The 14,020-nt window shown below is 34.4% G+C and overlaps 4 protein-coding genes across 5 annotated transcripts; 2 read left to right on the top strand and 2 right to left on the bottom strand.

Moving 5' to 3' along the window:
• The first annotated feature begins 233 nt into the window (after nucleotides 1-233).
• LOC108561213 (BAG family molecular chaperone regulator 2) lies at nucleotides 234-1,493 on the top strand. Its single transcript, XM_017919059.1, has 3 exons — nucleotides 234-571; nucleotides 774-992; nucleotides 1,048-1,493. Exons 1-3 carry the CDS (start codon nucleotides 538-540, stop codon nucleotides 1,395-1,397), a joined length of 603 nt encoding a protein of 200 aa, XP_017774548.1. The 5' UTR covers nucleotides 234-537; the 3' UTR covers nucleotides 1,398-1,493.
• On the top strand, nucleotides 1,336-4,204 carry LOC108561212. 2 transcript variants are annotated; one of them, XM_017919058.1, is made up of 2 exons: nucleotides 1,336-1,398; nucleotides 2,436-4,204. In XM_017919058.1, the coding sequence occupies exon 2, from the start codon at nucleotides 2,438-2,440 to the stop codon at nucleotides 4,193-4,195; it is 1,758 nt and encodes a 585-aa protein (XP_017774547.1). In that variant the 5' UTR covers nucleotides 1,336-1,398; nucleotides 2,436-2,437; the 3' UTR covers nucleotides 4,196-4,204. The 2 variants fall into 2 exon arrangements, with proteins under 2 accessions (XP_017774547.1, XP_017774546.1); XM_017919057.1 differs by lacking the exon at nucleotides 1,336-1,398 and adding an exon at nucleotides 1,848-2,100.
• On the bottom strand, nucleotides 1,569-2,358 carry LOC108561214 (dolichyl-diphosphooligosaccharide--protein glycosyltransferase subunit 4). Its single transcript, XM_017919060.1, has 2 exons — nucleotides 2,251-2,358; nucleotides 1,569-1,729 (listed from the first exon to the last, which is right to left on the bottom strand). The coding sequence occupies exon 2, from the start codon at nucleotides 1,727-1,729 to the stop codon at nucleotides 1,625-1,627; it is 105 nt and encodes a 34-aa protein (XP_017774549.1). The 5' UTR covers nucleotides 2,251-2,358; the 3' UTR covers nucleotides 1,569-1,624.
• Nucleotides 4,205-4,567: 363 nt separating the features above from the next.
• LOC108561208 (nuclear pore membrane glycoprotein 210) lies at nucleotides 4,568-13,946 on the bottom strand. The gene is made up of 21 exons (XM_017919052.1): nucleotides 13,658-13,946; nucleotides 13,175-13,446; nucleotides 12,906-13,108; nucleotides 12,712-12,852; nucleotides 12,563-12,659; nucleotides 12,303-12,507; nucleotides 11,962-12,249; nucleotides 9,623-9,793; nucleotides 7,963-9,563; nucleotides 7,684-7,905; nucleotides 7,508-7,617; nucleotides 7,227-7,443; nucleotides 6,911-7,172; nucleotides 6,670-6,856; nucleotides 6,264-6,602; nucleotides 5,824-6,141; nucleotides 5,619-5,763; nucleotides 5,336-5,562; nucleotides 5,109-5,273; nucleotides 4,906-5,053; nucleotides 4,568-4,847 (listed from the first exon to the last, which is right to left on the bottom strand). The coding sequence occupies exons 1-21, from the start codon at nucleotides 13,819-13,821 to the stop codon at nucleotides 4,639-4,641; spliced, it is 5,691 nt and encodes a 1,896-aa protein (XP_017774541.1). The 5' UTR covers nucleotides 13,822-13,946; the 3' UTR covers nucleotides 4,568-4,638.
• Nucleotides 13,947-14,020: the final 74 nt, after the last annotated feature.

Genomic DNA, 14,020 nt, shown 5'->3' with positions numbered 1-14,020 from the left:
ACAATGATGAATTTAAAAAAAAACATTTTATTCCTCACATTTTTAGAACCCCATTTCTATTAACAATTATAACAATTTTATAGTTATTTGTTAATATATTGAAGATAGTGAATGGAAACAAAGTTAAAAATTCAATGATATAAAAGATTATTCTATCCAATATACTATACAATTTGACAATTATATTAATTATGAAACTATATGAGCAGAATGCCGGTGGACAAATTTTATTTTAGTAAAGAATGTGCATGTTTAATAACAGAAAGTGAAGTTTAAAGTATCGATCTAAACATATTTTAAAATAGTTAATACCAACATGAAAATTATAGTGACAGTACTAGTACCACTTATTGTTTCGTCGTACGCAAATGCAGCAAAATACTCCAGTGATGTTTTTTTTTTGTTTGACATACATGTCAATATTTCAAATAAAGTAGAATCCGAGCCAAAGAAAAATTGTAAAACAAATCAAAATTCGACTGTCTTCTCATATATAAATAAGGAAAACTGGCGCATTACAGCAACGCATATACGGGCATGGAAGTCGATCCATGCCCAAGTACCTCTGCAGGTATTGTAATCATAGTTTATTATCAACATTCAAAATAATCAATAATTAAAAAGGACATTTTTTACGTACAATAGCAATAATACATGATCTGATGAGAACTAATTAGATTCGTAATATTTGCCATTATCCTATAACAATTATAATAATGATGCATATTATAAATATAGGTTATATAATAATTATTTCAAAAATCTGCCCACAGAACAACTTTCACCAAAAGCAATATTACCAAAAATAGATGAGGACAATGTCTTAGACTTCCCACATCCCAAGGAGAAAATCATGGAGATTTTAGATAATCTTGAAGGGCATGTGGAAAAGCTGAGGAAAGATGCCTCAAAATTGGAAGAGGAAAAGGATAATATTTTATCATCTTTAGATACAGTGAAACTGCATCCAAGTTTAAATGACTTGATAGGCTGTAAGTATATGAGCAATCATCCAATACCTAATAACATTACAATACTGCTCTTCAGTGGAGAAAGATGAAGCTTTAAGATACTTGGATCGAATAGCTACTAGATGCATGACAGTAGATGTTAAAGTTTTCACACAGAGGGATAAATCACAGGAGGAAGCATTGCATCAAGTGAATCATCTCATTGATAATTTAGTGGTATGTCTGAAAACTGATCCGGATGGTGCAAAGAATCGTTGTTTGACATACATGAATTCATGTTCATCTCAATTGAATGGTCTGACAGATAAACATTTTGAATCTGTACTGCTTGGATGCACAATCGATGATCAGAAGAAAGTTAAGAAGAGGTTGCATGGTCTGCTCAGATACTTTGACAAAATGGGGTTTGCCATCGAGGTCGATTAAGGTTTGACTAAAACGTTGTTTAATATTTATTAATATGCTAATACCTTACTGAAAGAATGAAGTTTTTATATTTGTTTAAGAGTTTTATTAAAAAGAATATATAAATATATTTATTAGATGTTGATAATCAAAATTGATCGAAATTGCATTTTTATCAAATAAATCGAATTATTTTTCTGCTTACATTATTTATTTTATTACATACAAAATTACAATCAAATTATGTCTTATTTCGAATTGTTTGCATTTATGTAGTGATATAGCACTACCAATAGGAATAGAGTGACACCAAGCGCATTGGCCAATATCGCTAAATGGACGTCGGTAACCATCTGAAATAATAATAAATAAAATTAAGCAAAAGTAACAAATTTTACTTTCATTACATTCTATACACAATAAAACAATACACTAAAAACATACATCATCAAAAAAAAACACTCATAAGATACTATTATTACCATGAAACTAATTAGTTACCGTTTAATAAATAACGAATATTTTACAATTGAATTTGTGTGCATGGAATAATTTGAATTTTGGAGGGACGTTAATCAAAGCATGCAGCGCCACATACGAAAACCTGAAAGATTAACGTCAATGTTGTGTATGTAGCGGTTTTTCTGGTAAATGTAATAAAATATTGCTGTTGGAATTTGGCAAGAATTGTCGAGACTGTGAAATTTAATACATAAATTAATTGGTAAGTTGACAAATTGTATACATGCAGTAATTGATTATCTTTGGTTACCGGATTTATTTTACTGAAAGCTCGCTATTTAACCAACAAAATATACAACCTATTGTCACATATGTATTATTATCATATAGAAATTGCAAATTTATCACTTACTTTTTTAATTGTACGATATTTTCTTCAAAATTTCAGTTAAAAACAGCGAATTACGTGGCTGTTGTTTCTTTGTGTTCTGTCAGTGAGTTTATGAAGCTCCCACCAGACGTCAGCACTTTACGTTTATTACATGTTTACGTCGTAATGCTTTTTGGATTTTAATGATTTTTTCATTTCCATTTCAGAAATGTTGGTTGCATCTATCTCATCGAAATTGGTTAGCCACGAATGGCAAACTGGGAACACCCAGAACGAATATGGATCTGACAGTGGATCAGATATCAATACAATCTCTTGGTCCAAGGATGGGGCCTGGATGGTGATGGTACCTAGTATAGGAAACCCTGAGATCTTATCATTTAACAATGATAAACTGAAATCAATTTACACCATAAAGGGTATATCAGGTGTAACATGTGCCTCCTTCCAAAATAACAGCAAAAGAAATGTTGTTCTTGGAACAGATTCTGGCCAATTAATGGTTTATGATATTAAAACAAACTCAGTGAAGAAAAAATTTCAGTACGCTCCAGCCGCATTGTTCAAAATACAATATTGCCTTAAAGACACTCACATTGTAGCTGGATGCGAGAATGGCGAAATTTTTGTCTACAATAACAACAGCGGCCTGTTGTCGAGCAATTTCAGAGTATCGAAATCGAAAACCTTAATGAATTTTGAATGTCACAACTTCAAAAGAAATCTGATTGGAGGTTGCAGTGAAGAAGGTATTGTTGCTGTCTGGGACATCAACACCTCTAAATCGTTGGCGTCTTACGAATGCCACAATGCGGCCATCACAGATATCACCTTTTCGACTCTAAGATCTGATTATTTGGTATCGGCCGGAATGGATCGCAAGCTATGCTTTTACGATTTCATGAACAAGAAGCCTTGGAGCAACATCAAATTACCGAAGATTCCAACTGCAATTGACTTTTGCCCAGATGGTATAGGTTTACTTGTGGGATTTACAGATGGAAAGTTAATAGCGTACGATACTAGAAAAATGTCCGAATCGCTTGCTGCATTCGACGGACATGATTCCAAAATTCATCAGATTATCTTCGAAAAGCACATGGACGAAAAGATTAGCGAAATAAGCCTACCCGAGGAGTCGAACGAATCCATAGAACCAGTCAGGGAAAAGTCCACTCAGGATTCGTTTGCAAAGATGTTTTGCGGCGATCACCTGCCGGACATACCTGAAGTCGAAAACGAGTCTTGTTCTAAAGATAACATCCGTGACTCTTTTATGGATGCTATGTGCTTAAATTCAATAAATCAAAGTTCACAATCCATTCGAGATCTGCACTTGAGCAAGGACAGCAAACTCTTGTTGCCAGAAAGGATACCCACTGAGAGTGATATAACGTTCAAGAGCGTCGTCGAAAAATTCAAAGCGAGCCAAGCATCCACACCGAATCTGAACAAAAATCCTCTTGAAATTTCTGCCACAGTCTCGCCCATAATATCGCAAAACGCTACTAAACTAGATACAACTCCACAGAGTTCTTCCAGAAAGACTGATATGAAAATTTCTAATGCCAATGAATATATTGCCGATGACAATGTGAAGGCAGTAATACGGGAAAGTCTGAAGGAAACAGTACAGAAGGTAGTGCGTGAAGAAATGGATGAATTTAGAAAGGACATGAAACAGCAGCTGCGCGACATCATTTACGACATTTACAAAGAGGAAGTAGAAGAGTTCAAGACTGAATTAAAATATCAATCGTACGATGTTATGGGAGCCACGAGGAGACAATTTTTAGATCTACACATGTGCGTCATTAAGGAATTCATTAAAGTTGAAGATCAGTTCAGTAAGCTGAGAGAAGACCTGTTTACGGGTGACTACATCAGCGATTCCATAGTTCAAGAAAACATGAAGCTGTCCAGAGAAATCACACAATTGAAGGAAAAATTGAATGGAAATAAATAATTAAATATAAGTGTCTTATTTATCTTATTAAATATAGTTCGATATTTTTTATACCAATAAAATTTTCTCATATATTAAACTAGTTTTATTCTGCTGCATTTTCATATATATATATAAAAAAAACAGGAAAAGTTAAGTAACGTTTGGCAGTGGTTATTCTTATTTCCTTATTTTAAAATTAAATTAAGAGTGCAATAATAGTGGAAAGTTTGAATTTATATGAAAAAATAATAGATAAAAACTAATCCTAGTTATGAAGAAATTAATATCAAATAGGTGCATTGTGTAAACCCGTCTTATATTTATTACGATCATAAATAAAACAAAAATAGAAACCTACATTTTAACAAACAAAAATAAAGATTTGTACATTAAATTTCTCGTAAATTATATACAAATAGTGGAAAACTCTTAATTTATATATGAACACATTTCTGGCCAAATCACATATACCTTCTGTTGCGTCGAATTTCTGGGCTCCGAGTACAATAACAAGGATCCGGTTGCCCACCTGAGGTATTCATCATCGCGCTAGTACTTCTATTGTGCAAGTTCTGGTTGTAAATAGCGCCGCAGCTTCGATTCATAACATCGGCTTTTGGATTTGAAAGAACATTTACGTTCACCGTTGGTTGCAAGTACGTAGAATAAACTAAAAGAAAAAAATTAATTGAATTTTATGGTATAAGAGTATTAAATATGTCGCATACCGAAGAAACTTGCGAAGAACATCACAGCAACTGCCACCACAATTCCTACAGTCATCCTGTGCGTATGAAGGAAAGTCAAAAAGGAGGTGTTTGAACCTAACGGACATTGTCTAATGAATCGATCTGGATTTTGGGCTTTAACCAACACCTAAAATATAAACAATTCAGAATATAGATCGCATTTCAATTAATTCATAACTTACCAAAACCATTTGATTTGTCTGTTTCGAATGCACCTCAAGGCTCATATAATTACGAGAATCCTCCCAATGTTGGTGATAATCAATTAGTTTGACAACGCAAGTCAATTTATTTTCTTCGACCTTAATACTTTCCACAATTAAGATGGAATCATCAACTGGTTTTATCTGCGACAAAAAATAAATGGAAATAATATTTATAAACATTGATAGTGCATCATGTTACATACTTCGATATCTTTTAAAACGCTGTTCAATCCCATAATTACTAAAGTTCCTGTAAAGGTGGAATCGTCCAAAAGGATTTCGTTTGGAATATAAGGAGCTGGTACGAATTTCAATTTAACTTCTTGAGTTAACACATCTTGTGCAGACACTTTCATAATAACATCCGTGGTAAGTAGATTATACTTTTTATTACTTTCCGGCGTTGCAGCAATATCACAATAGTATTTTCCTAAAATTTTATAAATAAATATTTATAATTAATAATACCTGATAAAAAAAACTTACCTTCTCTGAAATTAAATTTAGGTGTTACAATGAACACATCGGCGGGGGTTTCTGCAATAATCTTATTATCAAATTCCAATGCGCATTGAATTGGTGGTTTAATAGTCAGAGTACTAAGATACATAGCGCAATCCCATCCAGTCACCTTAAATATACAAATGATATTAAAAATTTCATTCATTAATAATAATTAAATAAATGTTACCATGTTGTTCTTCCTTTTTACATGTTGACTCTGCAATAACACATGAGCTTTGTATGTTTTTTCTGGAGCATTTGTAAGAACTTCTGTATAATCATCGAGGATAATTTCGGATATAGGATTGACACGAATTTGCAAGGGGGCAGCTGTATGTAACGAGTGAATCACGGAAGCTTGACCACCTTTTACTCCTGTTGCAATTATTACACCTTTCCCGTGTTCATTTAATATACCCACATCCGTTACTGTCCAATCGCCTTCATCTTCTTTACCAATTAAAGGAGATTTGAAACAAACCACATCCCCAGTAATAACTTGATCCTTAAACAAATAACCACTCAAGTTAATAGGATAAAAGAATCGTTATCCGCAAAATTGAAATTACATGCTACTTTATAAAATAACATGAACAATTAAGAGTAATTTAGTATATCAATATTTACCACGGATGGCACAATTGCTTGTTCAACATGAAGTTTAAGGTAATCCGCGGTCTTCTCGACGCCTTCGGACCATACTTTAAACACGGTCACACCCACTTTCCTAGTAGACACGTGGAATGTGAAATTATCGTTTCCGCGCTTAATCCTGACCAGATCCAATCTGCTAGTGATAATTTGCAAGTTCTCAATGTTGCTGCCCAAAAACTCGTTTCCGGTATTATCGTAGAATGTTGCCTCGATTTCAAATTCCGTTCCTAATGGTACAACAACAGTGGGACTCGACATCTTTACCATCCAATTGGAATTGATCGATAACAACATATAGTGAATTGGTTTAACCTACAACGCAAACAAAATATTGGTAGTACACCTGTTTTTTTTAAACAATTTTTTACTAGAAACTTACCTCGATTGGTAAGGTAGTGGTTTGTTTCAATCCGGTAGTGTCAACGGAAGATATGACGATCATCGAATGTCCAACGTTTCCATAGCTTCGCACCAAACCACCCTGAGTTACCGAAACTGGATTACATGTCGTCGAATGTTGATTAGTCTGCACGTCCGTTGTGGATAGTGCATTATCTCCGTACAATCTAGCAAAAAGTATATCATCATTTGAAATCCTTGAAAACTAATTTCGAACGTACTTATAAGTAAGATGACCCCATGAATCCATGTTGGTTTTTAATTGAACTTGTGAATAAGGTGCTAGGAACACGGTCTTCCCATTCAATCCCTTTGGCTCAGTTATAATCAATTTATCGAAAACCTCCACTTCGATGGATGATGCGTAAATATACTTTTTATAATTCGTAGTAGTGTATGTTGCATTTAAATATATAACTGTGTTGCCTGGATTTAGACCCTTCAATCTGATTGAAAGCATGTCGCATGGTTTATATTCAACACCTGAAATTTACAGTTATAATATGATAGTTTCAATTTAAAATTGAATTTATTCACCGGTGGGTTGGAATGGTCCGGTAATTTTAGCAACATCGGAATCTTGCACGCCCCAATCAAAACGAACAGGTGGATCAATACTACCCAATATCAATGGTGTTATCTGTTCAGGAACACCGGACGCCCACAACGGTATAGTAGCACCAACTTGCATCCTAGTCAAAGGTCCAGATATTTTTATGGAAGACAGTTTTATAACTTTCACTTCAACTGCATCCTAACAACAAGCAAATCACAAAAAAATAATATATATTGAACTTATTTATCAATAATTTATTTACCTCAGTATAAATAACTCTCTGTCCAGTTGTTGGGTTTGTGCCCAAAGCTCTTGCCATTACTCTGGTTTTTCCAACTGCCACTCCTTTGATAATACCATTATTCGTGATCTCTGGAAAACAAAAGCATAATTACATCAAATTTGATGTGGTACAATGGAAATAATGAGATTATTTACGGGCCGTTTCTGGATTTTTAATACTGTATTCCAAATGAGGAGTGGGTTGTGGTCCTCCTCTACTACTATACTGTATATGGGCGCCTACAGCTACAGTAATATTGCGTGGATATAAACGCAAAGGTGGAAAAACTTGTAGCTCCATGGCCCCACTTGCCACGTATCCATCATACTCTGGCTCTCCAATAGAAAATACCAACTTTGTATCACCCAATTCAGAACCTAAATAAATAACGTGTTAAAAGCTTATTAATAGCAACATTGATAATTCAATTATACCAGTAACTATATAATGCAGCTCTCCCGAATTCACAATCTCCATTTCCTCTCTGATCTTCTTTTCAATTTTAGCAATGTCTTTATCAAATACGTGGTTGATTTCAACCAAATCCAAGTTCGGAACCATCAGTAAGTTATCGAATTCATCGTACAACCTCACAATGCACGTGATGCATTTCCCAACTTCCACCTTATCAGACATCTCTACTCTTATTATGTGAACGGAAACCACCGTGGCAGAGATTATAGCTGGTTTCGAAATCAAACACAAGTCAATCAATTTTATGGTTAATATTCCATCACCCTTTGGCGTTATCTCGAGTTGGCGACTCTGTGATGAATATTTAACATCTGCTACATCTTCTTTGTCCAATGCAATTTGGTAGAAGCCCGATCCCTGTTTCACTTCCAAAAATTGTTTATTCGCAGGGTGATTGTACATAGATATGATATTCGGCGTAACAAGTGTATCATCTACCAAGTACAAAGTGATAGAAGATTTTATCGGTGGTAATTCGATTTTCTTTTCGTCATCATCGAGGAAAGCTGGCCATTCAGGAGTCACCTTATTGGCATTTGTAACGTCTTTTCTATAACCAGCAAGTTTGACGAGAATGGTGATTTGTCCGGTTTCTAATTTCGGCAATATTTTCTGGTAACTTTTGTCCGCATAGAAAGCATTTCCTATTAACAAAGTCTTTTCTTGGATACGCTTTTTATTTCCAAGTTCGGCAGCTTTTTTCTCCGATATTTCCCATTCAAACAAGAAACTAGTAATATTCATGAATTCACGTCCTTTGTCGTCCTTTACTTTTATTATTAAGTCTACATCACGATTACTTTCCACCACAACGCGATCTGCGCTTAAATCCATTGGACATGATTTTGCGTCTGCCACTTTGATTTCAGGCTGAAGTTCAATGTGTCTGGGTTTGCTGCAATGTACTGTTACTGTAGCCGTGGCTTCCTTATTCTTACAATTTGGCAGGTTGGGTATGTTAGATGCTTTTAAAGTAATATCAGCTCTTCCTAATTTGTGACAAACAACTGATACAACTGTATAATCATCATCTGAAGGCATTTTATAACTTTTTGTTGTTACTGTCGCTGTTGCTATTTCTGGTTGATTGCTTGTCAAATATTTATTTGGAGCGATGCCTAGGACGGACGGAGGACCTCCAGTAAATATTAAATTCGTTCGGGTACCGACGGCAAGAACAATAGTTCCAGTTGGCTGCATTAGGAAAAGCGGCTTGTAATAAGATACGGAAACGCTATCTTGTAGCACTTTCCCATTTATTCCCAAATAGCTGACGGTTACTTTACTCGATCCAACTTCGGAACTTAATATTGCAAGACTACCGCACGAAATACCAACTGGGATAGATGTTAATGCCCGATTAAAGTTGAATTTGGGATCGCTCATTTTTACTTTAAAAGGTAACTCTTGGCATTTCGTGAATGGAACATACGTGGGTTCCTCTTCTCCTTCAATTTTTCTTTCCGCATACAAAGCAACATGCAAGAAAATCACGGTACCTATTTCAGCTTCCATTACAAACTCTACAATTTCCAAACGAGAAGGTGGTAGAATATGAAACCTTGAAGAAATAACGTATAAAAAAATGATAATCTAAATGAAAATAACTTTGAAAATTACTTTGCTGTTTGACGATTATGGTGATTTCTATGCATTGATGCTGACACTTCAAAATATCCTTGCGAGTGTGTGTGGACTTTTCCTTGTTGATTAACAACTCCAAGCGAATGATTAGAACTGCTCCATAAAAACTTGCCATCACCTCCAATCGCCTTGATATCAATATCATATCTAAAAAAAATAAAATAAATGTCACTCATAAATTAAATTATTAAATATGTCATCGACATTATACACGTGAAATGCAATTATTATTTTATAATGTGGGTATTTTAACATTAACGACAGTATTATCGTGCCTATCCAAATATGAACAAGGCATCCTGGAATTGGAATACCAAAATAATATATGTTGTATGAACAAATTGAAATGCTGTGAGGTATCAATGATGCGCAATATCGATGATCTGTCGACCACCATCACAGGCTGTAGGAACAAGCTGTCAAGAAGCGCTCATATGGAGGATAGAGGTCTTTGTCAGAGAAACATTTCCATTCGATTCAACCTAAGTTATGATAACAAAAGCAGTGCAGAGGTATTTGAAAGCATTGTAATAAATAAAGCGAGTGACGGAAAGAAAGTCCGAGATCTTCGTAAACCTTTTTTAATCAAAATCAAGCAACACAAACCTCAGGTTTACTTCAACTTGCTAAATGTGGGTACTGTTAATTCAGAACCCAAAGAGGTGGTCTACAACAAGCATGATGGCAACTACACAGGCTGCAGCGTTACTGAAAATCCAACATGTGGAATTGTAACTTACGGCCACAAAGAAATACCATTTAGTAGAGGATTTTGTTGTTCCTGCGAGGAAAGAAAAAATCAAGATTCCTGTTACGAAAATGATTTGGTGGTAAATGAAGACGAGAAGTACATTATATACACACAAAGACCATTGGATAATGTATCAGATTATCAAGATGAGAAGAATACACGTTTAGGAGGGAGAAAACGCATGGTAAAACTAAATGTACGATTAGATGGTTATAACTTTCATAAATCAAAACATGTGAAACGTATTGCCTGCAATACGGATTATAATACGACTCGACCAACACCGTCTTGTTTAACTTTTAACATAAAATGCCCATATACGCACAAACTACCCACTGATGAATACAATATATTACCAAATCTGAAACCGTTGACCCCAGAGGAACAATTGCAGCATACATATGAGAGTTTAAATATTGAAAAATACATAAATACAAAGTTAAATTTAAAGGATGACGATAAACCAAAAAATATATATTATAGTATCGATCCACAAGATTTAGGACCTAAAAATGGCGAAGAAGGTACATTATATATACCTTCAAAACCTGATAAGTTTTGCTTACATAAAACCACTGAAACGATTAAAGAAGATGCAATTAATAGGTACTTCCACTCGCATATGGACAAGAAACCGTTATATAACAAATACGACTGTAATGAGAAAGTTGACAAATGCAAGAAACTTGACGAAAAATACGATTCATATGAATACAATCACAGGACCAAACAAGAATTAGGAGATACGTGCATACAAGTACGCGGTGGGCAGAATTGCGAAGACACTTATACACCACCAACTATGGATCCTGTGAGTTACCACGAAAGTGCTCACTGTCTACGCTTCTCCAATGTTTGGTTTACCGTACATCGTTTGGACAATCCCAGCTTCAATTTGCGATATACAATTAAAATCTATAAGCGGGAATCTGTTGGAAAATGGATGATGATTGCTCCGGCGATGGAATTAAACAGCGAAGATACATACTATGAAGATATTGGGGAGACACCGATTACTATCTCCATTCGTGCTAATAATCCACCTCAAGCATCGCATCCTCTTGAAGCACAACGTATCCTCGTACCTACGGAAACCAAGTCGAATATCCTTCACAGATTTCCAGAGACAAGAAATGGACCGAAAGAATATTTAGTAGTCCCACCGAATATGATTGCAATTGATGGGAGTCAGTGCGATAAGATCGGCGTTAGTTACAAAGCTTTTACCACGCAGAGAAGGAAATGCTTCAAGCCGAGAGGTACATGTCTGTCAAATCAACCGAAACACTTATGGCACGAGGACACGAATCGAGAAAGTAAAAATATTAAAGGAAAATATTTTTTAAAGTACCATGTGGATTTCAAAGAGAATCAACTTAAAAGAAATCACCTGACAAAACGATTAGAACTACATGTTAAATACAACGGTGAACACTGTATGAACTTTAATATAATGTTAAGTGCAGTTTTCCCCAGAGATGTGTGCAAAGGTCGGCACTAGATACCATAAGATAAACTTATACATTTTTGTTATACTTAGGTAAAATAAATTTCAAAAACATACTTGGGTTTAACAACTTCGTCCCATGGTAAAATCACTTCAGATGGTTGTAGTACAATACGGGGATATATCATGATTTCTCCATTCGCGGGGATTGGAGGCTTAACTTTAATAGTTCCGGTAAATGGGTTCGTTGCGCTTTCTAAAATAGCTTGAACTTTAGCAGTTCCTTCAAGTTGCGTCCACCCATTAACTACAGATCCATTCATGGATCGTTGTTTGACCTTGAAAGCATCCTCTACTTGCATCTGAATTTTCACATGTGGTCCAAGAATCAATTTATGGTCACCCCTTAAAAATATAATCATTAGATACAAATTATTATAAGAATATTAATTATTTACTCTGAGAATACTTCAGCAATTATGTCATGTGGTTCTGAAACCAAAGCAGCCCAGTTTCTATATGGAAGAAGGTTTAACATCATGTATGCAGGTTGAACCACATTTAAAATAGCAAATGGTAACCTGAGGCCAGGTTCATTCACATCTATATTTTTATCATGTAGTAAAACTTTGGTACGTCCAACTTGCAATGAATTGACTGTACCTAAACACACGAATATTTAGAAAACATTTAAATTGAGTTCTTTTATTTGTACTACCTTCATATTTATTGTTCCTTGCTACTTGCTTATCTTCTACATCCAAGAAATACTGAGATGATCTTAAATTAATCGTTTCGCTTTTTCCATAGCTCGTCTAAAAGGTAACGTTTAAAACATGAGTTACCAATATATCTCTGCAACTATACCTGAATAATTTGAAATTCTGCCGAATCGCCAACCATAATATAAACTTCTTGCGGCAAAATCATTAAATTTGCAATAACTGTTAATTGAAGTTCATTACTTTTTGCATTTGCATAATCTTTTTGAGGTAATTTTACAGATACCTAAAACATTTCATTTACTTTAAGAAAACTTAACCAGTTTGTGTTCTATATACCTTCGATATTCCAGTTTTAATACCCTCAAGTAATACTTTATGGCCTCTCTTGTTACGATTTTCTATGTCATTTAACGTACTTGGCGTTTCATATGGCGAATCCTTAAACGTAATAAATCTTAGTACTGGAACGTTTTTATTAGGTCCAGATGGTTTTATCATCCACTCAAATTCAATTCCTTCAAGTGTAGAAAACTCATTCCCTATAATTAAATGCAAATGTAAGTTAAAATACTACATACAAATTAATTAATAATTAATAGCATCACCTTGATTGTCATAAGCTCTAACTTCAAAAACTTCTGGAGCCTCCTCCAACATCAATTCCTTTGTGGTACTTGCAATACCTAATGACTCAATTACATCAGTAATAACTACACAACGTAATTGTTGCTTTGTGTTTATATCCTCAGCAAATACATCTGATGTTATTCTTCTCCTCTCTTTGGTAACTGTGGAGACAACAACTTGTGTTGTACATTCCAATCCAGAATTTAAATCCACAGGATTTAATTCTATAATATCTTCCCTTGTTGTACTCCTTAAAAGAAAAACTCTGAATTAGATTCCAATTAGAATATTGACATTCATTTGTGCAAGTACTTTAAGTATTATAAGAAAGTTATGAATAAAACATTTATGTTTATGAATTAAAATGTATATGATAGTCATTGTAAGAACCCAGGATTGAATCTATTTTGCATGTATAATAGAAATGGCACAAATAATTTGAAAAATTAAAGTTTCTTTACCATTTGTAGCAACTATCATTGGTGGCTTGGATTGTGAAATTTGTGGGGAAATCGTCGAAAATGGGCAACAGTATAATGGCTACATTTAACTTCGAACTTTGGGTATTCGAAATTACTATCATAAATAAAATAATTTTCAATAATGTCACAATTTTGGTCGCCATAATTTTGAAATGAACACACTCATATCACGCGAATCACAACATTTGTACCACTTGTGCTTTTAGGTTATGTTTGGTTATGTTTATAGTAAATCCTTTAGGAACATCGAGTTGGCCTCAGAATTACCAACTGCTATTTAAATCTTATAATTTTCAGCGGGTTCATGAAATGTTCATTATTTTTAAAGCAATTGTAGAAATA

This window comes from Nicrophorus vespilloides, unplaced genomic scaffold (genome assembly GCF_001412225.1).
Source record: "Nicrophorus vespilloides isolate i.1.1-1 unplaced genomic scaffold, Nicve_v1.0, whole genome shotgun sequence".
Lineage (NCBI taxonomy): Eukaryota > Metazoa > Arthropoda > Insecta > Coleoptera > Silphidae > Nicrophorus > Nicrophorus vespilloides.
This window is presented reverse-complemented; position numbering and strand designations above follow the sequence as displayed.